Here is a 26,371-nt window from a genome sequence, read left to right as displayed (position 1 = left end):
TTGTGTCAGGAATTTTTTTAGTCACTACATTTTTCTAGTTATTTTATAGAAAATATTTAACTGGCGCGAAAGTGCTCTTTGTGCAGCCAGTGCTCTTTTTCTTTTTAGATAGGAAATTAATTGGTCAACTGTGGAAACTGAATCAAACACTTAAAATAATTAAATAAACTAAAACTTTTAATATTAATAAATGTGTATACGTATCAGCTACCATGATACAAGCATATGTGTATGTAAGGGTTTGAAAAGATGAACTGTAGTATACAGACAGACCCATCATCCGCTGCTTTCTTCCAGAATACTTCATGTCAAAGTGATCCGGTTCAGTCTTCAGGTGAACATGATGCTCAGTCCGGATCAGGTGTCCTTGATAGGACTGGTGTTTGAGTCTTACATCACGGAGCACCACAAGAATGACATCCTACAGATCTTCCAGGAGGCCAGTGAAGATGCTCACCATCCTGTTGTTGTGAATGCAATGACCTTATTCGAGGACAATATGGAGGTTGGAGAGTGTTTCAATGCATTCCCCAGCCAGGTTCTGCCTATATTTGACAATGCCCTGCACAGGGCGGCCCAGACCATATCTCAGTCTTCTTCCTCACCACAGGGGAGTTTCAGCCTCAAACACAATCTGCATGTTCGTATATCAGGTAAGCAAGTCCTTTATACTGGCATCTGTGTCAGTGCTCAACAACGAGGATTTTATACATTTGCTCTGTATATTTGTGCAACTTCCTGACCAGTCTGACACAACAACAACCAATAACATGAGTTTTGTGGAGTGTTGGGGAAAACTGTTGGGGAAATAGCTTTATTTACGTGTTTCTGTTTGGCAAAGCTAGTTGTGCAGAAATTGCACACTCAACCTTTATTTGTCTTTATTATCAAGGAAAAATAGGAAAATATGAGTACCAAAAGTTCCAAATCAATCATTAAAGAGGAAAAATAGAAAGAAATAATAATAGGACAATGATCACTAAAACTTTACAATGACTATAACAAATAACTTTATTTTTCAGTTTTATAAATGTATTATATTTGTTTGTTTTAATTGTAAATAAAGTTATTTCTAATCTCTATTCTCATTTTGCCTGTACAATAACGTATCATCAAAATAAAATATTATTTTCAAAACATTACATTTATATATAATTAATTTAATTTGTCTCTGTAGGACTGTTGAAGTGCAAAATAGCATTAAATGGATTATAAAAAGGTGATTTAAAAATATATATATATACACACACACACACACACACATATATATATATATATATATATATATATATATATATATATATATATATATATATATATATATATATATATATATATATATATATATATATATATATAAATGTCACATACATTTATTCAAAAAATGAATAATAAAATAAAAAATATTGTGAGGAAAAAAGAAAATACTGTGCAACATTTATAAACCAAAATATATAAATCTAAATAATATATTATAAAATATATTTAATTTAATTATTAGATATTTATAAAACTGTTATTTTTTAAGTAAATATTTTTTTCTCTGTATATATTTATTGGTTTTGTATTACATTTATTTATATTTTTGGTTTTGTATTACATTTACATTTTATATATATATATATATATATTATAAATATTATACAAGGAATAAATATATATATAATGTAATTATTAATACACATTATTATATATTATATTTAATGCAATTATTAGTTATTTATAAAAATGTCAGTGCATTTATTTTCTTTGTATATTATTTTTTAATCTCAACTAATCTTGTTGTACCTGTACAATAAAGCTTGAACCATATTTTTCAAAAGTATTTTCAAAACATGATAACATTTATACACAATTATTTCCTTACACCAAATATTAATAACACAATAATAATATGATACAGTATCGTAATATTAATGATGTATATTCAAGTATGTTAATATTTATAGTTTTAAAATATTACATAAAAAATGTATGAAATTCATATCTTATACTTCTTTTCTAAGAGAGAGAGCGTAAGTGAGAGAGAGAAACAGTTAAGCATCAATGTTTAGCATAAATGTATTAATGAAAATTATTCTCCAGTGTTACCAACTTATAATAGGTGTTTTGGCCTGACAATAGTGTACTCTTTGTACAGTAGATACTCCATAGAATATGCTATAAATGTTACAGCTCTAACAAATGCATCTATTAGGCCCGTTTGTGCACAACAGTAAACAGTTCCTCTATATCCAGTATGACACGTACCTCCCAGTGATCATAAGTGGCTTGTATATGGCTGACTGTTCTCTTTGTGTAACTGGTAGATCTGCTGCCATGAAGCCGCAGCGTGCCTCCAACTGTCTGCTTCATTTGCTCTTGAAGGCTTGCAGCCTATTAGTTTGTCAATGCAACACAGAGGCTGTTTCCCTCTACAGGCAATTAGACCCCAGCACACCATGGCAGAAAGCTCGTTTGTCCTGCCGTGAACGGTTATCTGTTATCGTGGTCGCTTCCTCTGATCTAGTGTCATATAACCTGCACGATATGCTGATGTGTTTTTCTCTGTAACAACAGTCTCGTTATGTTGGCTCGCGCCGTGAGCAGGAGCTGGAGAGAGATCAGATGAAGCTTTTAGAATGTGGTCAGGTGTGAGCGCAAACACTGCATGATGTAACAACAAGATGGGCAACTGCTCTGCGGGAAAGTTATTGATCCGGATCTGAGGAGGGAGAGGATGTGTCATGAGAGAGGTCGGACAGACCCGGGCTGTCAGAGAAAAGAACAGCTGAATGAGGCTTCAAAGGAATAGTTCAGGGACATTCTCTCAGCATTTGCGTTGTGTGTTGTTCTGACTCGTATGCTATTATGATTTCTGGGGAATTTTTGAAGAAACAATTCTTATGCAAAACTATGTGGTGTAGGCTTGAATGATTCCTCAAATTGTGTGACTTGTTGTGGGAACATTTCAGTGATCAAACTAATAATAGCTAATAAGATTTATTAACTGAAAGTAAAATTTGTAAAGGATTTTTGTTCATTGAAATAAAGCTGAAATGAAACATAAATATTAAATGTATGACTTGGCAACTAACTGAAGTTGAAACTAACATTAATTAATGGAAATTAAGAGCTAGCTACTTTATGCTGTCTCAGACGATGACATCTTTGTCCTATGTCGGCCACCGTAGCTTCTCCTTGTGCTTCGAAAGGGAGGGACAAGCGGTGGGCGGTCGCACTTGCAATTGACATCCTCACCTCACCACTTTTAAACATTTAAAATATGTAAAAAAAAATATACATAATACTAACCCTAACCCTTTGGGTAACGCAAGTTATATAGAGATTTTAGGTGGGCTGTTTTGACCCATAGCAATGCACTAAAAACTATAGCAACCACATGGCAACACCCTGACATTGTGTCATTGGCTTTCATATGGATGAGCAACCCTTTAAACCCATGCAAATGTTATCTGTCTCCAGATGGATTCAGCCAAGAAGGGAGTGTGTCAGCAATAATCAGCTGACTGACCTTTCCTGTTCCCTGGATGTTTTATCCTGTTTTGTGGACAAAGGAGAGTTATAAATAGCCAGAGTGCAGACTCCACTCATGGATCCAGCATGATGTGAATATGAAAGGCGGTCTGAAAATAGGACACAGCCATAAAAAGCACACAGACCGTTGGCCATATCACGATGAACAGCCACGTCATGGGTCTGAATGCTTTCATGCTTTGGTGAAGGTCATCAGTGAGAGAAATTGTGTATCCAGGTGGTGTCTCAGCAGTCCTGGGGGGGTGACGGCGATGTTTGATGCACCTGTATTTTAAAGAAGGTCGGGCCGGACAAAATCACTTTTTTTTTCTTTGGCAAGATATTTAAATGATTGTGATTTGTGAAATATTGTTATAACTTAAAATAACCTTTTTTTCTATTTGCATATATTTTAAAATGCAATTTATTCCTGTTGTCAAAGCTGAATTTTCAGCGTCATTACTCCAGTCTTCATTGTCACATGATCCTTCAGAAATCATTCTTATATGCTGATTTGCTTCTCAACAATTTCAACATTGCTTATTATCAATGTTGAAAACAGTTAAAGGGATAGTTCACCCAAAAATTTAAATTATGTCATTAATTACTCACCCTCATGTCGTTCCAAATCTGTAAGACCTTCATTCACAAATAAATATATTTTTGATGAAATCCAAGAGCTCTCTGACCCCTCCATAGACAGCAATGTAATTAACATTTTTAAAGTGCACTATGTAACTTTTCCATCCACTAGAGGTCGCCTGTTCAAAACAAAAGCATAGTTTGATGACGTGGACAGCTTTGGCCAATGGTAAGCCGGCATGCTGGCATAGCTATGACATAACTCGGAAGTGCTGTACTGTATTTACTACGTCAACAGCGTAGGCACCAAGATGTTAGCAGCAGATCCTTTAAGTCCTGTAAGTTGCAAACTGGGGCCTCCATGGATCAGACACATCCCACAGATGCTCGATTGGATTGAGATCTGGGGAATTTGGAGGGCAAGTCAACACCTCAAACTCGTGCTCCTTAAACCATTCCTGAACCTCCATACACAATCATTGGCATTTGTACAGTTTTAAACTGATTCATGTATATGAATCAAACATACAGAAATAGTTTTGCTTCAGAAATTTAAATCTGAGGTATTATAGACCTGTTCAATTTATAGTCTTAGAACTAGGGAAAGAGTTAGCAGTTTCTAGCAATGGAAATGGTTCTCAGGAATTCCTAATAGGTTTTAAGTTGTGCTTTAAAAAACAGAAGTTGCTACATGATTTAACAAGTATAAACGTTTGTTGCTTGTCTAATGACAGTCTTTTTTAGGAAATCTATGGTCAAAATCACTCAAATTTTCACAACGGTGCTTATTTTAATCAAAACCATGAATATATCATGAATATTCAGTATTTCTACCAGTCCTAATCTGCTTATCTGAAAACTGCAGACTGGCATACACAGGAAGAGTATGAAGATTGTTTTAGATGACGTGTAGGCAGAGAAGGGGCGGTTTGTGTTTGATCCCTGAGGTATGTGGGATGGATAGTGTTGCATTGTGGCGAAGCCAAGTGCTTTTCTCTCGCGTCCTGTAGGAGATGATTGCCGTCACCTGTAATTACACGCTCTTCATCTGCAGCCCTGCAGACGTGACTCATTCGAATAAACACACTTTACTGAAACCCATTTTCTCTGCAGCTACTGCAGTCTGTATCTGTGGTTAGAGGGGAGAGAAAAAATGATGTAACATTGACATTTTTTATTCTTCTTTCTTTTATGGTTTGCTATGATGCAATCATGACGGGCCAGGTCATATTCAAATATTGAGTGTGCTCCGTGTTGATTTATTATGCAAGAAAGTGCAAGAGACTGTAACTCCCCTTTTGAACTTTTCATTAATGAATGTGCAGTGCCATCTAGCAGTTGGAGACCATAACTGCTCAAACAGGCTGTCATGGAATAACACTGACACCTACTGGTTAATATAATTCCTGCTTATTCCGTCTAGAGAAATAGTCCACCCAAAAATGAAACTGTCATCAAGTGTATAGACATATTTCTTTCCCTAATAACTGATTTACTACACACATGCAGGTTTACCTATGTGTCCCGAGCTGACCAGAGATCACATTCCTAAAGCCAGAGATGTGGGCCACTTCCTGTCCGTCACGGGGACGGTCATCCGCACCAGTGTGACCAAAGTGCTGGAGTATGAAAGAGACTACATGTGCAGTAAATGCAGGCACGTGTTCTCCATGCAGGCTTCTTTTGAGCAGTTCTATACCTTCACTCCACCCACCAGCTGCCCCAATGAGGATGGATGTAATTCTTTCAAATTCACCTGCCTGTCAGGTAGTGACGCCCCTCCGGCCGCCTGCAAGGACTACCAGGAGATCAAAATCCAAGAGCAGGTGAGGCACCAGGGATGTTCATTCAGGGACAGTTCAAACAAAAATGAAAATTCTATTGACCAGTGACACTCTTTTTCATATTACCCAAGCTCTAAAATTACGTTTTACCCAGGCGGCAACCTCCCCCAGTTTCTCTTGAAGCCAATACGAAAGTGACTTAAAGGTCCCATGGCATGGCATTTTTCTATTATTTTATAATGTTTCCTGAGGTGTACTTATATTGTTAGTATGACTTTTACATCATAAAATGTCATAATTTAGAAATAAAAGGCATTTTTTCTATACTGCTGTTTGCCCTGTGGCTGAATGCCCTGCTTCAAGAGGCGTGTCTGCTGTGAGACTTCAGTAAAAACGCCCACTGTTGTGATTGGCTGACATCTTTGCATTTTAAATGAGCGGAGGGGGCGTGGTTTAACGAGGTCTACGAGGCACGAGCAGGCACGAGCTGCTGCCAGAGAGACGGATGGACCTGAGTTCACTTCACATCAGTTCTCAGCATGTCTGAACTGTTGTAGTTACAGCATATACTTCAGGTTATCAGTCTATTTCTAGTCGGAGGGACTGTCACTCATGTCAGAAAGTTAGTAACTTTAGTAAATTATGGATCAGCGCTGACTGGAGACGCGAACCGTTTAGAACGATTCAGTCCGATTTGGTGAACTGATTCGGTTCACTAAAAAGAACTGGTTCAAAAGAAAGATCGTTCGCGAACCGGACATCACTAATGTACTAGAGATGGAGCTCAGTGATTGCTAACAAAGTTATTTATAGTAACTACTGAGTTATGAGAGCGCTGTCAGTCAGCGCGAGTTTATTGTGTTTGTATCTGAGAGTTCTGAATAAACACGAGTCCCAGTCACACCGAGTCCGTCTTCATCATTATTACCAACTTTGTAACACATGCAAAGTACCATTACAGCTGTCGAGATGAACGAGTTAAAAGTAAGTGTTGATAATAGCATTATTTTTAAAATAAAATAAAAGCGTCAGTGACGCGCGTTGAGTACACAGCGCAAACAAAGACACAACAGCAGTAATCGAATGTAATCCAGTTTATTGTGGGGCTAGGCTGGCTAGCCCGAATATGCTCACGCTTACCCCCCTTCTGCTTAATCTCACGCCGCGTTTGGTGCCTCCGCTGTGGGCCAGATGCAGTACTGGCGGTCGGGGAGATGTTCAAGGCCAACGGCCAGTGCAGCCCGAGCTTCGGCGTGTGTGAGGCCGATGTTGAGCAGAAACTCATGACTGTATGCACATTTTAGAACCGATAGACGCGACGACGTACAAAAACACTGACTCACAAGATAGAAAACACGAAAACACCGTTCTGTCTGGAGAGAGAGAAGCCGCATTGTGTGCACGAATAATAAATAATTAGCTACACATCAGAAATCACTGATCACAGATCAGAAGGAACTGAAAAAAGACTTCTGTTTTCATTTGTACATCCAAACACTGAGAAACTGCCAGCGTTCACTCGTTCACAAGCAATGATCTCTCTAGCGCTTGCTTGGGCGTGCCAGATTCTCTGGGCGGAGGAAAGGGAAGTAACCGTTCCTGCTTGGACGTCAAACCAGGAGACTTCAGGATTGGCTAGTCTGGCCTGTCATTTTCTCAAAGGCAGAGAGAGACAGCCAGAACTCGGGTTTACACCGATCAACATTTCTATCCACTTGGGGACAATATTCAGGCTAGGGGAACTCATATTAATGTTGAAAAACCTCGTAAAATTAAAATTTCATGCCATGGGACCTTTAAACTGCAATTCATTGACTGCCGCTAGGGAAAGGCTCCAGAAGGGAGCAGAATCTCATTGACCCCCACCATCAAAATGCCCAACTTTACAGCAGGAAAAAGCATGTTTACAGCCTGGTACAAATTGTGGTTTTGGTCTATACATCTAATTTTGGCCTTCATGACAACTGTGAGGGGGGTGAATTTTTTATAACTCATTCGTTTAAATTATATTAAGCCTTAATGTTCTGCATAATTAAGGGTGTGGCCACTTGAGTGACAGGTGGATTGCCGCTGCTGTCACTATTAGCCGTTTGTCTGTTAGCTCCTCTTTGCCCATTTTCGCGCTTTCAAGATGGCAACGGCTGGACTTTAGGCTTCAAAAATGCTCTTCAGATATGGGTGACGTCACGGACACTACATCCATTTTTTTTTTACTCTAAGTCTATGGTTTTAGCTTAGGCATCGTAAAAGTAGTCTATACGACTGACTTGTACACTATATTCTAAGCTCTTACTGTGCAGCTCTTGGTATTCAAACTTAAAAAAAAAGTTAAATAAGTAAAATTAAATAAATTAAAATAATAATGTAATTAAAAATAAAGTAATAATATATAAAATGTGTATCAATGTAGATGTAATGTAAAAGCATGTAACCATCTAAAAAAAACTCGCTGACCAGCGCATCTTCACTAACAGGTACAGAAACTGTCGGTGGGCAGTATCCCTCGATCCATGCTCATCATCCTGGAGGACGATCTCGTGGACAGCTGCAAATCAGGTAAATACAGAGTATAGCTGGAAATAGAGTTCAGTCTGTAGTTTATTTAATGTATTTACTGGCTTTTACAACTTGATAGTGCAGGAATGAGATCTGGATCACATAATTCAGTCCTGCTAAAAATTCAAGTCCCCATAAAAATTCAAGTGAATTTAGCTTTTAGAATGAATATGTTAGTCTTACTTTTTTCAATAAGCTAGTGTTCTCCAAAACAATAACAAAATTCACATTTAGAAGATTAGGGCTGTAATCTCCCAGTCGATTAGTCGATTATTAGTCGATACGTTCTGGCTCGACCAAAATTCTGATTGGTCGATTTTTTGCCGCGTCCATTTCATTAGTTTTGCTGCGTTAATTTAATCAGTTTTGCCGCGCTGCGTTCATTTCATCAGGTGGAAAGCACTAATTGCTAATGGGGGTGTTTTGAGAGCACCCCTGTTTCACAGGTAACAGTCTGTCTTCAGAACACCCCCATTGTTTTCACTTCTTTTGGATTAGCCCAACCCACTGGCGAAGAGAAGTCTCTCGCGGGTCCTTTGTTTTTCATTCCCCGCTGGGCGCTGGCTCAAACGCACGCCCATAGCGGTAAACTTGAGGAACGCCCATCAACATATACATGAGGGGAAGCGTCACAACACCGCGCTAAGTGGATCTGTACTGTCAGTTTTGCCGCGTTCATTTCACCAGTTCTCTTTCAAACATAGCTCGGTATCTCACAAATGGGAACGCCCCCAGGCGTGATAGACTATGGAAGCACCAATTACACCACATCTGTCCTAAGGATGGACCAATCACAGCTCATACAAGGAGCCCACCCTCTCCCTATATATATTGCTGTGATCCCCGAAAACGGCATTCTTGTTCTCTTCCCCGTGAAGACTTTCCTTTAGCACCTGTCCTGCTTCAGTTCACAAACGTACCGTCAAGGTAGACGTTGCCGAACGCAGTGTAGACTAAATCTGTTGTGGATTTCTACTCGTTACGGAGTCATTTTCTTATTGTAGCTAACGCGTTAAGGCGAGCTAAACTTCATTTACTCACCATGTCGCAGCGGAGAAAGGGGCCTCTTCGCGCTCGTGTCCGGCAGCATGCGGTTTCATGATCTCAGGCAGGGATTCGCATCTGATGTGCATCGCATGCATGGGTGTCAAGCACGCTCAGGCTGCACTGGCGGATGCGGAGAGTTGCGCGCACTGTCGTGTAATGCTGGCCAGGGTCTTAGAGAGAAGGCTTCGTGTGGCCGCTTCTTCTAAAGAGGATCCGGTTCTCTCTTCCGTCCCTCCTTCTACAAAGGTGATCCCGTCCTCTTCCACGCAGAATCCTTCCTCTTGGGGGGAGATTATGGACGTAGATTCACCTATGCCGCTTTTCGATCAGCTACTCGCGGAAGGCGATGAGGGGGACGGAGACGAGGAGGAGGATGAGATGTTAGCTCGCCTCCTCCGTGATGAGCCGGATGATGAGGAAGATGATGCAATCCTGTCTGCGGCGCAAGCGTCCAGGCCAGTGAGCGCGCTAAGCGGCGACATGGCGTCAACGGTCGTAGACTGCGACCTAGCTTGGCATCGATTGGCCCGTAACTCCTGGGGATCCAGGAGTTAAACGGGATATCTATGACGGGAAAAGGCTCCCTGCTCGCCTTCCACCGGCGAAACAACTTCTTCCCGCGTTGCCAGCGTGTGTAGCGGAGATGAAGCGATCGTGGGACAAGCCCTTTTCTCACCGGGTGCCCGTCAAGGGTTACTCGTCACTCGATGTGAGTGAAACGGAAAGGCGAGGGCTTTCTAACCCCCCCACGGTCGAGCAGTCAGTGGCCCACCACCTGCATCCAAACAGGCGGACCACTCTCTCATCTGCCAGTCCCTCCCTCCCGGGAAAAATGGAACGCTTCACTGCTACCATGTACCAAAAAATATATAAATCCTCTGGACTGGCAGTGCGGGCACTTAATGTCACTTCATTGTTGACAGCCTATCAAGCCGAGTTGTTGGAGGAGCTGGGCACTCAGCTGGACGCCGGAAATCCAATATCATATCAGCGCGTAGACTGAAAGGCACACTCAAACAGAGCCGAAATAAACTGAGAGAAATATTTACAACGGAGAGAAATAAAAATAGGCTTGTGGTGGTTCTTAACTATTTCATCTTCTCCCTGAGCAACACAAATTTTCTTACTTTTGTGTTCTTTCTTTTGCTCCACTTGCTCCCTTCGCTCTCTTTAGGTCCTTTCTTTTCTTTATCTTCGTTTTGTTGTGCGCTGGTGTGTGCGTCGAGCCGGCCCGACAAGTGTGTGTGTGTGTGTGTGTAGAGGGAGGGAGGGAGGGAGAAGTGAGAGAGTGACGGTTAGCTTTGGAGCGAGTAGGAGGGACCCGGTTAAAAAAAAAAATAGATCCGATAAAGAATGTATATACTGTACAGTGAAACGCGTCTCATTTTGTCATAAACGAAATATCGCATAATTATCGCGAGACTTACGATATAATATCGGGCAACGTGATATCGCGATAACAATATTCAATCGATATATCGTGCACCCCTACTGAGAAGTACACCCACTACAGGGGAACGTAATCAGCGACAGGAAATAAAATATATAAACCTGACATTTGGATATTTGACTTTACAGTGACAAAATGTTTACTGCACACATACACATACTGAGTGTCAGGATCCCAAAATTTACCCATCCTTCCTGCTGATGCGTCACGTTTTACTGCCTTTATCCACTTTTGTCTCCTTAAACTCTAGTTTTTTTGGGTCGACAGCTTATAAAAACGTATTTCTGTGTTTTTTAGCTTGTTTGTGGTACACTTTGTCACATATCAGCTTTTTAGACATCGTTCTGTTTTTGTTATAAGTCCGAAATGACAAGTATGCAGCCTCACGCAATGCAAAGTCAATGGAGAGCATTGGATTGCCCCCCCCCCCCCCCTCCGGGTGTGGGCGTGGCCTAAATACGCTCTGTCTCTATAGGGGATAGGGAATGATTCAGACAGTGTAAATATGCTTTCAGCTGAGGCGAATGAAGTCTGGTTTCACAATAGTGTCACGCGCACTACACACGCACAGTCTGTACAGAGCGGATCATATGCGTGAGTTGGTGCCAATGTTTGCTTGCTGTTTATTTTTACTTTACTGATATAATAATAGTAAAATCCCTCAGGGCAACATCATGTGTCTCTCTTTCCCTCATATGATGCTGTCATGTGTTTCTCACAGGCGATGACATCACAGTTTATGGAGTTGTGTATCAGCGCTGGAAGCCTATGTTTCAGGATTGCCGCTGTGATGTGGAGATTGTGCTGAAAGCAAACTATATCGAGGTCAATAATGAGCAGTCCACCACAGCACTGGTGCTGGAAGACATTCAGAAGGAATTTGAAGAATTCTGGGACAGTCACAAACATGACCCCATTGCCGGTACACAGTTGGTGTCTCTTGAAATATTGAATCTGGGAAACCCAGTCTAGTTGTACAAATAAGCAATATGACATTTTTCAATACCATGTCTCCTTGGCATTTAAAAGATTCCTCTCTTATTGCTATCCAAACTCAATTACTGTCCTTGTAGAGGAAGTTCACTTGATGTGGACCATGAAACAGTGTTGTAATCTGTTGCCAGTGGTGTTTGCTGAGGCTACTAGGGTTATTGAGTTAGGGATTTGAACAAATCTCTGACTGCGAGTATTAAATGCAGGCATGTAACTCATACTGTATTGTTTGTGCTGCCGCACACATGAATGATTCTTCAAATCATGTGGCTTTTTGAGGAAAAGTGTTTTATTTTCTATACAGTCAGATGATTTTCACAAGGTGGACATTAGAAAAAAATGGAGGGGGGACCACCTGGTAATGGCCTAGCGACTGCTCAGATCACCTTAGCAACCACCTAAAACACCCTAACAACAATTGAGAACCCTTTAGCTGCCTCATGGGATTCAGTGTGGTTTTATGAATCATAATCACTCTTTCTCATTCTCTCTCTCTCTCTTGACATTCTGAAGGCAGGAATGAGATCTTGATGAGTCTTTGCCCTCAGGTGTTCGGCATGTACGTCGTCAAGCTGGCTGTTGCTATGGTTTTGGCAGGTGGGGTACAGAGAATAGATGCGTCTGGAACCAAGGTGAGAGGTATGTGTCCATGCTCCACATAATGGACAGTCTGACATTTGGGCTTCTCATGGAGAAAAAGTTGAGAGGTGTGCTTGAAAAGTGTATGAATAATTCTGAATAGCTCTGACTCAGAGTATGCACTCTATGTAGGAGAGTCGCATCTGTTGCTTGTGGGCGATCCAGGCACTGGGAAGTCACAGTTTCTGAAGTATGCTGCTAAGATTACACCACGCTCCGTGCTCACTGCAGGAATCGGATCTACTAATGCAGGTATATCACGTACTTCTGAACCTCTCTTCACCATCTCATTGATGTTTTGAACAAGCACTCACTCTAGGGCAGAGGTCGGGAACCTATGGCTTGTGAGCCACACCTGGCTCTTCATGAAAATCTTCTCAAGAAAGAAATTCTAAGCTCATAAGAATGTTTGTAAGTGCAATTCTTGAAAAATTCTTAAGTTCTCAAATATATTCTTATTTTTTTACCTAAGAAGAAAATGAAAGGTGTTATTTGATTGAAAGGCGGGTATTGCTGAATACTCACTGAATGAAAAACACCTTCTTCAGTCCGTCTTTTTGCACTGCGGCAGATTACCGTAGATATCATAATAAATGTGCAGACTATTTAGAAGCAACTGGCTCGATGGGAGTTAACCACTCAGCATCGTGTTTTTAATGCGCTTTGTCGTTAAAACCGTTATTTTAAAAGAGCCTGTCTCAAGATGCAGCAGTCTTTCTTATTCATTTGCGCTCTGTCTTTCTTGCACTCTATCTAGAGTGAATGCGTCCGGTATGTGTGTTGTGCTGCCTCGCTAGCTTTAGCTTGAGTGAAAGCATCATATACGTGTAAATGATCGATCATTGTCACTTCAGAGTACTCGTCCACATTCATGGACGTTCATATATTATATTTAGCTAGCTATTGTTATGTTGTAATGCTGCTTAGTATTTGAAACTACCCCATATACATTCATTAAACATCTTACGTTTGGTACATTTAAGATAGGTTGGAGGTTATCCTAACTTTGAGAAGTTATTTACGATGATTTTTAAGAACAATCTCATCGGGAATATGAATACTTCTTAAATGTTATCTTAAGAACAATCTTAAAATGCCCCTATTATGGATTTTTTTAAATTACCTTTCATGTAGTGTGTGGTAAACAATGTAGTGTTCATGTAGTGTTTTGCAAACGTGAATGTTTACATCAGCTGGGGTAGCATATGCACTGTTAATGACAAACAGTTTGTTTATGAAATACATGCTGTACGCAGTAGACAAATCACAACAGACTGGGCCTTCTGACCAATCAGAGCATAGTAGCTCGTGGAAAGGAGAGATTTAGAGAGACTGATTCATCCATCGAGTCGTTTGAGAATCATCAAACATTGTGATGATGTGCAATGTATATTATGAGAAAATGAAAGTGTTTTTGACCTTTGATGCATGTAAACCTGTTGTTGGAGACCTCCAAAACTAAAGTAGGAAACTTTAAAATAGCATAATAGAGGCACTTTAAGAAAAAAGATAAGCAAGCTATGCTCAAGATCAAGCAGCTATGTAGCTTTACTGGGGTAGTGATTAAAAAAATTTGAACCGCAGCAAAAATGTAAATGTATATAAAAAAGTGACTGGACTGAAACATATTCTTTTATTGAAACTGGTGCTTTGCTGTGCCAAGAGAAATTCCGAAACATTTCACCAGGCACTTTTACTTTTTGTTGACATTTTATGTCTTATATATATGTGTTATAATATTTAACACATATATATTAAATATTTAATATTACAGAAAATTTCAATTTCCAAAAATGCTGTTATTTTGAACATTTTATGAATTGAAGAAACCTGAAAAAAATGTACGTTTCCACAAGAATATCAAGCAAAACAACTGTTTTCAACATTGATAATTATAAGAAATGTTTTTAAAAATATTAAAAAAGGAAACAATTATATTCCACAATATTACTGTCTTTACTGAATTTTGATAAAATTAATTCAGCCTTGGTGAGCATAGATTAAAAAACATACTGATTCAAAACTTTTGAAGAGTAGTGTATATATGTAAATGAATATAAATAATCGGCCCCACTTTATATTAAGTGGCCTTAACTACTATGTACTTGCATAAAAAAATATAAGTACTATGTACTTATCGTGTTCATATTGTATTGCAAAACACTTTTGCTGATATTGAGGTGGCGTGGGGAAGTTTAAGGGTAGGGTTAGGTGTAAGGGAAGTGTCGACAGTGTAATTATAAATGTAACTACAGAAATTAATTACAAATATAAAAACATGCAGGTAATTTTTTTAATGTAACTACAGAAATTAATTACAAATATAAAAACATGCAGGTAATTTTTTTTATGTAAGGACAATGTAAAAACACGTATGTACACAATAAGTGCATTGTATCAAATTATTAATTTAAATGTTAGTACATAGTAGTTAAGGCCACCTAATATAAAGTGGGTCCACATAGTTTAATTCTTCATACTTAAAATAAGTGATAAATAGGTGTTTAACATGGTTTGGTTTCTTTGCTGTTATTGTTACATAACTGACTTGTAACACTCCTGAGATTAATTAAACAAAAAATGCCAAAGTCAAACTTTGTAGTACTGAAGTGGTTTGCAATGTCTGTTGGGTAAATGTTCTCACCTACTTCCTATGAAGTTAAATATTGCTGCTCATTTGTTTGAGGTGCTCTTCAGATTGTTGCATACACATACTATTTTTTGACAAATACTAGGCACTATTCAGTTTCTATTGTGCAGTAAACAATTAGTGCAGTTGCATCATTGTTTGCATCATTGTGAAATGCTGGTCAGGTCTGACAGTGGCGGCTGTCAAGGACTCTGGAGAGTGGCACCTGGAGGCAGGAGCCCTCGTTCTCTCTGATGGAGGTCTGTGCTGCATCGATGAATTCAACAGCATTAAAGAGCACGACCGCACCAGCATCCATGAGGCCATGGAGCAACAAACCATCAGTGTGGCCAAAGCTGGGTGAGTGTTGGGGGAAATAATGTCACACGCACATGTCACATACGACTAGAGGGGGAATGCAAATTTTCACAGATACAGTTCTTGCTTTTTTTATTAACCAAAATCTTGTGAGCATCACATTTAAATCTCCCACTTTTCTCTTTTCTAGAATGGTGTGCAAACTGGACACAAGGACCACCATCCTGGCAGCTACTAACCCAAAGGGGCAGTATGACCCTAATGTGTCGGTTTCCGTGAATGTGGCACTCGCTAGCCCCCTCCTGAGCCGCTTTGACCTTGTGCTGGTTCTGCTGGACACTAAAAATCCAGAATGGGACAAGATAATCTCCTCCTTTATCCTACAGAATAAAGGTTTGTCCCAGAGAAGAGTCTTGTTTTGTAATATCAGGGTTATATTTTATTTTATTTTATTATAATGAAGGGACAAACAGGAAATAATGATATGAAATCTGAATATATTTTTATATCCTGAATATAAAGCGAAATAATACAAATATATAGTTAAAACTATATATTAGGATGTACATTTATATATTAAAACCAATAACTGTATATTCAGATTTACACCTATATATTCACAATTAATATTTTGTTTATTCAGATTTGTATATTTATTTAGACTTTACATTATAGGATTTACATTATATTTTTTATATACATTATATATTTATATTAATAATATTTTAATAAATGGTGAATTTTATATATAAATTATATTTATTATTAATAATATATTTATGTAGTGAATATAAAAGAGTACATTTGATTTAATTTTTATTTATTTAAAATGGTACATTTCATTTAATTAGTAATATAAATCAAATTATAAATGCAATGTTTGACACATTTATAATATTACATTTTTTGCACTAAAAATGGGTATTTATTCTTGAAATATATATATATTAAAAAAATTGTTGTGTTGTTTTTACACATTTTTAGCTTGGTACCTGGATCATGTTTTTGTTGTACATGGCATACAAGAAAATGTAGTTCGTGAGGCATCATCTAATGTATTATTGGATCAAACGCACCCCTATCCAGCCCGACTGCTGGTTCGTGCCTCCCTTGTGGGATTTGTTGCTTGTTCAGTCTTCGTTATTTTCTCAAGTGATGCCACTTTGATAGGAAAGCCTGTCCCCTCGAGGGCTGGATCACCCCACATTTGGCTTAGAATCTCTTTGATACTGACTAGAAGTTAATGGTGAAGCCTTGCCATTTGTTGCGTATTTATAAAATATTCATCTTAACATCTCTCTCTTTATCTCCATCTCTACTCCCTTCCCTCGTGTTTTCCCCACAGGAGCTCCAAGCGAGTCTTCATGTTTATGGAGTATGGAGAAGATGAGGGCCTATTTCTGCCTGATCAAGACTCTTAAGCCTTGTATAACTCAGGAAGCAAACGCCATCCTGAGCCGCTACTATCAGCTGCAGAGACAGAGTGACAGCCGAAACGCTGCTAGGACAACCATCCGCATGCTGGAGAGTCTCAGCCGCCTCGCTGAGGGTCAGATCCTGACACCTCATATTATCTGTATATTATCTGATCTCCCTCCCTCTGCTTTTCCACAAAACTGAGTCTGACTGTCTCTCGTGTGTTTCAGCTCATGCCAGGCTGATGTTCAGAGAGACGGTGACAGTAGAGGATGCTGTTGTTGTGGTGTCTGTTATGGAGTGCTCCATGCAGGTATTTTTATTAGCAATGCTGATACTACTGTAAAGGCCTGAAGCTATATTACATTTTTGAGTAGTGGATAAGCATTTTTTTTTTTTTACCTCAGGGAGGCGCTCTACTTGGAAATGTAAATGCTCTGCACACCTCTTTTCCTGGCAACCCCTGTGAACAGTATAAAACACAGTGTGAGATTGTGCTCGAGAGGCTGGGATTGACTGAGATCTTGCACAAAGAACTGCAAAGACTCTTGAGGTAAAGTGAAATAGTGCATTTTAGTAGCACTTTTTATTTGTAATATTGTTGAATCGTACTTACAAACACACAATACCATTGAAAAGTTATAATTTTTTTTTTTTTTAAAGAAATGAATCCTTGCTTAGGATGTATTAAATTTGATCTCATTTGTTTTAAAAAATGCTGTTTATTTGAACTTTGAGCAAAGAATCCTGAAATGTATCATGGTTTTAACCAAAATATTAACTCTCAGCATTGACAATAATACGATTTCAAAATTTCTGAAGGATCATGTGACACTGAAGACTGGAATAAAGGCTGCTGAAACTTCAGGAATAACATACAATTTAAAATATATTCAAATAGAAAAGTTATTTTAATTTGTAATAATAATTCACAATATTACAGTTTTGCTGAATGCTCAAACTTTGGTGAACATAAGACGTTTTTTTTTTCAAAATATAATTTATTTGCAAGTGTAATTTCATTACGATTTATGTTTTGTTCAAATAAGAAATGTATGAAATTGAATAGCAATATGAATCAATTAAATTGTGAATTTAAATGAATATTACATAAATTATGTTTGTGATTTTATAGTTATATATTCATATTATTAATAGATAAAAAATAGTTCATTTCATTTCATTAGCATTGTTTTATTTATTTCATTTTATTTAAACAATACATTTTATTTAATTAGTAATATGAATCAGTTAAATGGTAAATGTATTATATTAATATTACATTAATTATTTGCGTTTAATTATATTTATGAATTTAAATAGTAAATTCATAAAACTAATTTCATTAGTATGTATTTGTGTATAAGTTTTATAACGCACAGAAAACATAATCAAATATTCAAAGATTGGTAAAAGTAGTCCTAGGTCTAATTTTAGTTATCAAGTAATCAATTTAAACTATTTACAAGGAATATTTTATTTTAAAATTCATTCACACATTCATTCTTATTCGTACGTCTAATATGTCAAAGTAAGATCCGCCTTCTTTGATTCGATTGGCCACCTAAAATCATCTCTTGCCCCCACCCCCCCAAACTCCGCCTATGATCTGAGCACAATAAAGCATTAAAGTATTTTATGTTCTTGTAGGCTACAGAGCAGAAGATCGGACTCCCCTAAAGGGACCGAACCACGTAGTGACGTAGCTGGTGAGAATCCCAGTAACACTGAGGTGACCACTGATTCAGACGCTGGCCTGGACTGGTTCCACTCCTTATCCAGCCCGACTGGTACCGGCTCCATCATTCACACCTCCCCCGTCATTACCTCCACACAGAACGCTACGACCACACTATGCCGTGCAGTGTTGCCTAGCAACAGCCGTTCCGTACGCCGCAAGGGTTCTGCGTGGGAGAAGGATGAGGATATATCCATGGTTGAAGCCGTAGTGGAAAGGGGCTCCAAAAAGCTCAGAGGCAAGCGATTGAAAGATATGAATGCGTCCCTCCTGCTGAACGAGGAAAGAATTTTAGGAGGAACTGATGATGATTTAGAGAATATGTTCTCCCACACTACACCCATGACAGGGAAGAAACCCTCAAAAAGGAAAAACACAGCCATCAGTCTTCCTGACTTAGACCAGGAGACTGATTTCAGAGCCGAGAGTGGAGAGGATTTACGCAGGACACTCACAAACTTCACATTCAAGCCCAGAGACAGAATGAGCCATGCTGATCAGTCTGTTGCAAGCGCTAATATAAGTGCTAAAGTGGCGGTGCAAGAGAGGGCGAAACCTACCGCACCTCAGATGCCAGAAAAACAGGCCAAGGGGGAGACTCAGTCGAGCTCACTTCCTCCAGCAGAGGGCAGCAGAGCTAACAAGATGCCCCGTCTGGGAACTCGCATTAAAACCAAGGACGTTTCCTCAGAGGTCTTGAATGATGAGAGCACAGCTCCGAAAGGGACGTTTGAGGACACTGAACAACAGCTGCTGCCGAGACTGAGCAGCCTCTCTCCAGGTGAGAATAATGGTAACACTAATAAACACCCACCAAAGACAGACCACCCAAAGACTAAGGTGGCCAACTCGACTCTGGCTAAACTTTCCAGATTCTCTTTTACGGGCTCAGCTGAGGAAAAGACTGAAGATAAAACAACCCCAGCTCCACCGGAGGCACAAGCAGCCATAAATGGCAGTGCGAACAAAGTGCCAACAAGCACAGTTTCTGAAGACCAGGAGAACACAAGCACACAGACCAGGAAAAATATAACCACAGATGTGAAGGCCGCCACACTGCAGACGGGCAACACAAGGACAGAACCCTCCGACAGACAGGAAGAATTCAGAGAGAACACTACAAAGAAGAGGAGATGTTTTGAATTGAGCTCCGGAGGCCCCGCTGGACTCCTTAAAGGTTTTTCAATGTTCAGCTCGTCTGTCATAGATGATGAAGATCTAGACGCTGACTGGAACTGATGCAGGAAGAGACGTTTGTTGTGTGTGAAAAAAAAAAGAAATAAATATAATATATATATATATATATATATATACATACAGCCAGCTCTGGAAAAAATTGAGACCGCTTAACATTGTTTTTCATTGATATATATATATATGTGAAACATTATTATTTTTTTATTTTTTTCATATAAATGTAAATGAAACTCTGTTTGCACTTTTTGTTTCAGTAAATATCAGTTACATTTTTATGTCTGGTTTTGTTTTAATTCAGTTTATATAGTTAAAGGTGCACTATGTAACATTAAGAAAAATATCCCAAAACCACTAGGCCAGTGTTATATATTTAGTTCAGTTGAGTACTTACAATATCCCAAATGTTTCCAACTAGTTGTAAATCGTGAGAAAATTGCTATTTTAACTAAGGAACCGGGACGTGTGAGGGAGTCGCCTGTCGAATGCGTCATATCTGCGTTACCCTCGGTTTTATTTAGCAGAAATGCTTTACTCTGACTGGAGTGTGCAACAAGTGTCATAGCAGCCGCCGAGCGAACGCACAGAATAACGTCATAACTTCATTTTCAACGCACTCAGATGTATCTAATATGATAAACAGCTGCGTTACCTCATACTCATGACTGGAAAAGCGGAAATGGCGCTGGTGACTGTGTCATAATAAAAGTCCTGCTGCTCGCGAGGCGTGTGTTGCGTTCATCTTATTCACAATCGCTCCAGCGGCCTTGCTCAGCTTCATACTACAGTAACGTTAATAATCGCATCCATGAACATGATTTCTGCCGAGTCCTATCCCAATTCTTTTCCACCGGCTGTGAGGTGAAGACCACATGTCCCAAGATTCTGTGCTTAAACTACGCCTTTGTTTTGAATAGACGACCTCTAGTGGACGGAAAAGTTACATAGTGCAGCTTTAAATGCATGTAGATTTTTTTTATTTTTTTTTACAAAATGTTGCATGGAAGTTTTTCTACCTCTTGCAAAAGATTTCATCAAGTTATGTTTATATTTTTTTTTTATCAATTTATCATCAAAATATAAGCAATATATCTTTGTTTTCTTTTTTTTTTTTGCCCAAATTTTAAACAGGATTTTAAATGAAGTGTTTTTCCCCCAGGCCTATTTGTTTATAAACATCAAAAAAAAAAATTAGAAGACAATTTTTGATTCTCCCTTAGAGTCGGACTGTTTTTGTTATTGTTCCTTTAAGATTTACAGTTAAATCCCCTGTTTTATGAGTGCATTGCCACTGTTCCTGCTGAATACTAAAATAGGTTGTAAACATCTTGGTGGTTTTGTCATCATAACCATGATGGTTTATGAATGATCCATTTTTGGGTCTGGGTCTGGATGGACTAAGGAGGCCTAAATTAGTACCATTTTATTTCAGAAAATCAAGGTTAATAATTGTCCCCCTTAAGTAAATAACTCATTCTAAATGCTTAGTAAAACATTTCAAGAATCAGGCCAGTGACAGTTAACAACCTAACAGTGAATGTTTAATTGACGTGCAGTGATGTATTTTTCAACAATAGCTGACTTCAGCCAGCAAAAACAAAGCCAGGCTAATGGCCTTTCTGCTCATGTATAGTCAAACAACCATCAAAACAGATGCTTTGATGCTTAGCGGATGCTGTACTAGATGTTTTCAGGCTTGAACAATTTACCCCATGGGAACATTGAATGACACCTTGGTGAGGAGATGTGTTCTATTGTCATGGTGATGGATTGCATTCCATTGGGAGTTTAGGGATGAAGAAACTGCAGTAGGTGATAATAGGATTATGTCGGATCTGCTGCCGCCCCCAAGGTCAACATCATGGACAGGTCTCAATTACATTTTGCAAAAGCAAGACATTAAGCTTACCTCTTTAGCTTATTGCCGTTTTGTAGGAAACAAAAGAAGATCGAATCTTTTTAAGCTATTTTTTAAGGTTATTGCCCTATGTGAGAGTGCGTTAAACGCCTACCTGGTTTTTGCATTATTGCTATATTTGACCATTGTCTTTATAAATAAGGACATGCTTTTGTTGATGCATGTGTTAATATGTGACAGTAATAAGCTTCTGTTTTGTCTTGAAGCAGTTATGAGATCATTTCCATTGACTGGCTGAGTTACTAGTGAAGTCTAACCTTCAGTTGGAGAGGGTCAAGGTCTGAACGGCTTCAGTATTCCTTTCAGAGGAGAGCTGCGGTCCAGAGAGACTGAAGGTAAGATGAGACGTTAATGGATCCTAAACTTCCTGCAGATGGATCACTGTCCTTATCAATAATGAAGCATTATTGATTTGTGTCTCTGAATGTGCCACCAAGGATAACTAAAGCCCCCGAACTCACCATTACATCATTCCTCTGGCATCGTACAGTGTCTTAGAGGATTTCATTTTGGGACTTTGGTGCAAAATATGTCATTTTAGTCTGACCGGTTTGATAGATAGACAGACAGATGATAGATGGATAGAATGACAGATAAATGGATAGAACAACAGAAATAGATAGATGGATGGATGGATGGATGGATGGATGGATGGATGGATGGATGGATGGATGGATAGAACAACAGAGATGGATGGATAGAACAGAAATGGATAGATGGATGGATAGAACAGAAATGGATGGATGGATAGAGCTACAGAGATAAGAGATAGATAGATAGATAGATAGATAGATAGATAGATAGATAGATAGATAGATAGATAGATAGATAGATAGATAGATAGATAGATAGATAGATAGATAGATAGATAGATAGATAGATAGATAGATAGATAGATAGATAGATTGATTGATGTTCTATCTCTCTATCTGAGATGGATAGAACAACAGAGATTGATAGAATGACAGATAGATGATAGAACGACAGATAGATGATAGAACAATATAGATAGAAAAAGAACGTGATGGATAGATGGATGGATAGATAGATACAACAAGATAGATAGATAGATAGATAGATAGATAGATAGATAGATAGATAGATAGATGGATGGATGGATGGATGGATGGATGGATGGATGGGTGGATGGATAGAAATGAGATGGATAGAACAACAGGGATAGATGGATGGATGGATAGACCTAGATTGATAGAACAACAGAGATTGATGGATGGAACAGAGATGGATAGAACAACATAGATAGATAGATAGATAGATAGATAGATAGATAGATAGATAGATAGATAGATAGATAGATAGATAGATAGATAGATAGATAGATAGATAGATAGATAGATAGATAGATAGATAGATAGATAGATAGAACAGAGATGGATAGATGGATAGAACAACAGGGATGGATGGATGGATGGATGGATGGATGGATGGATGGATGGATGGATGGAACAACAGGGATGGATGGATGGATGGATGGAACAACAGGGATGGATGGATGGATGGATGGAACAACAGGGATGGATGGATGGATGGATGGAACAACAGGGATGGATGGATGGAACAACAGGGATGGATGGATGGATGGATGGATGGATGGATGGATGGAACAACAGGGATGGATGGATGGATGGATGGATGGAACAACAGGGATGGATGGATGGATGGATGGATGGATGGAACAACAGGGATGGATGGATGGATGGATGGAACAACAGGGATGGATGGATGGATGGATGGATGGATGGAACAACAGGGATGGATGGATGGATGGATGGATGGATGGATGGAACAACAGAGATGGATGGATGGATGGATGGAACAACAGAGATGGATGGATGGATGGATGGATGGAACAACAGAGATGGATGGATGGATGGATGGATGGAACAACAGAGATGGATGGATGGATGGAACAACAGAGATGGATGGATGGATGGAACAACAGAGATGGATGGATGGATGGAACAACAGAGATGAATGGATGGATGGAACAACAGAGATGGATGGATGGATGGAACAACAAAGATGATAGATGGATGGATGGAAGGATGGATGGATGGATGGAGGATGGAACAACAGAGATAGATGGATGGATGGAACAACAGAGATAGATGGATGGATGGAACAGAGATGGATAGATGGATAGATAGATTTTTTTATGTTTATTAAAGGTTTTTATCCATTTTTATCAGATTATATAGTTACATGCTCATTTACATACTCCTTATAATTTTTCAAAGAACTCAAGATTGTAAATGAAAAGTTTAGCTAAAAGCCTTTTGCTCTTCAGGTAAGAAGACTTGAAGCTTTCGGTTTCCCATCAGGTTATTTTGACAGTTTTGAAAGCCTTGGATGTGTTGGCTCTTGTCAGAAACACATGACTGAATGTGTTTGGTGTCTACAGTGAGCATCTGAGCCACAGCACATCTGAAGGAGACCCTTTCTTTAAACCATATTCTGCTCCATTCAGCAGAGATGGAGTTTTGTTTGGCAGGACCTGGCATGTTCCTTTTAGACCTGAACTGAACTCTTCTTTTAGGGTAAGCATTGACATTTTTGAGTAATAGTCATTTATGCTGCAAGTGGTTTGGTACAGGTAATCTTATGGCTCAAGGCGTTGTGATCTACTTCAGTTGCATGTGATCATATGAACGGGACAGAACTAAACATGTTGCTCTGACAGTTGGGGTGTTGCTAGATTGCATAAACCCAGAGGTGTAATATGAATGTTGTTTGTGCAGCTCGTCACCTTGAACGCTGCAGGGGAAAAAACATCAATCACTGCCAATGGCAGGATTATGGGAGTTATGGAGCACGCTCTATTCTGCTTCAGAAAAAGCTAATTTTTACTATTTTGTGATGAATATAAGTATGTTTTTGACATGACAGGCATGCATGTGACGCATTAAATGTGTGCAAAGTTGGGCAACACATCCGCTTCTTTATGGTTAGCCATCGCCTGTTTGCTAAAAAAGAAAAGAAAATTGCTGATCAAGAAACAGTGACTCACATGTTAGAAAGTTTGTGAAATTTGCAACATCCTTCACAAATGAAAGTTAGTTACTCCCCTCATGTTGTTCCGAACCTGTATGCAGTTATTTTCTCCAAACTTCCTAGGAAATGTTATGAAGCTTAAAGTGAGCAGAGGCTGTCAAGCTCCAAGAAGTATCATAAAATTAGTCCATAAAAACTTTTTAGAGCTTGTCATGTGGTCACTGTGAACTGCTGTCGGTTGCCAAGAGCTCTTTTGTTCCCATTTTGTTTTCATTATATATGCTTCCAATTGGGTCCTTTTAAAAAAATAAAACACGCTGAAGATGCACAAATATACACCGAGCAGGCATAACATTATGAGGTGAAGTGGATAACACTGATTATCTCTTCATCACAGCACCTGTTAGTGGGTGGGATATATTAGGCTGCAAGTGAACATTTTGCCCTCAAAGTTTATGTTTTGAGCAAAGTTTAAGGATTTGAGGGAGTTTGACAAGGGCCAAATTGTGAATTTGTGATGGCTAGACGACTGGGTCAGAGCATCTCCAAAACTGCAGCCCTTGTGAGGTGTTCCCGGTCTGCAGTTGTCAGTATCTATCAAAAGTGGTCCAAGGAAGGAACAGTGGTGAACCGGCGACAGGGTCATGGGCGGCCAAGGCTCATTGATGCAGTTTATTGCGTATGGGGCTGCATAGCCGCAGACCAGTCAGGGTGCCCATGCTGATCCCTGTCCATTGCCGAAAGCGCCAACAGTGGGCATGTGAGCATCAGAACTGGACCACGGAGCAATGGAAGAAGGTGGCCTGGTCTGATGAATCACGTTTTCTTTTACATCACGTGGATGGCCGGGTGCGTGTGCGTTGCTTACCTGGGGAACACATGGCACCAGGATGCACTATGGGAAGAAGGCAAGCCGGCGGAGGCAGTGTGATGCTTTGGGCAATGTTCTGCTGGGAAACCTTGGGTCCTGCCATCCATGTGGATGTTACTTTGACACGTACCACCTACCTAAGCATTGTTGCAGACCATGTACACCCTTTCATGGAAACAGTATTCCCTGGTGGCTGTGGCCTCTTTCAGCAGGATAATGTGCCCTGCCACAAAGCAAAAATGGTTCAGGAAGGGTTTGAGGAGCAAACTTGGCCTCCAAATTCCCCAGATCTCAATCCAATCGAGCATCTGTGGGATGTGCTGAACAAACAAGTCCGATCCATGCAGGCCCCACCTCGCAACTTACAGGACTTGCTGCTAACATATTGATGTCAGATACCAAAGCACACCTTCAGGGGTCTAGTGGAGTCTGTGCCTCAACGGGTCAGGGCTGTTTTGGCAGCAAAAGTGGGACCAACACAATATTAGGTCACAATGTTATGCCTGATAGGTTTATATGCAAGTAAAGAATGAAAGTAACTTGTTAGGACCCTCATTTTGCATTTAAATTAATGTAAAACTTTTAGATTTTTTTTTTGCACCCCATAATACATTTAGAGTCCCTCAATTTTGATTTAGGCCCCTTATCTCTTCATGGTAAATCCATGGTAAAAAAAAATGTAGGGGTACTTTTTGATGATTCGTTAAA

At 39.3% G+C, this 26,371-nt stretch overlaps 1 protein-coding gene across 1 annotated transcript; it reads left to right on the top strand.

Annotated features, from left to right (window-relative positions):
• Positions 1-340: 340 nt before the first annotated feature.
• mcm9 (minichromosome maintenance 9 homologous recombination repair factor) lies at positions 341-19,907 on the top strand (the record flags this gene model as incomplete). Its single annotated transcript, XM_079832227.1, has 12 exons — positions 341-653; positions 5,608-5,924; positions 8,357-8,438; positions 11,657-11,857; positions 12,442-12,567; positions 12,700-12,819; positions 15,382-15,556; positions 15,705-15,907; positions 16,860-17,063; positions 17,161-17,243; positions 17,338-17,483; positions 18,581-19,907. 12 exons carry the CDS (start codon positions 341-343, stop codon positions 19,905-19,907), a joined length of 3,297 nt encoding a protein of 1,098 aa, XP_079688353.1.
• Positions 19,908-26,371: the final 6,464 nt, after the last annotated feature.

Source organism: Gobio gobio (genome assembly GCF_949357685.1).
Source record: "Gobio gobio genome assembly, chromosome: 12".
In the NCBI taxonomy this organism is placed as follows: domain Eukaryota; kingdom Metazoa; phylum Chordata; class Actinopteri; order Cypriniformes; family Gobionidae; genus Gobio; species Gobio gobio.
Note: the sequence above shows the minus strand (reverse complement) of the source record. Positions and strands in the feature narration are given on the sequence as shown.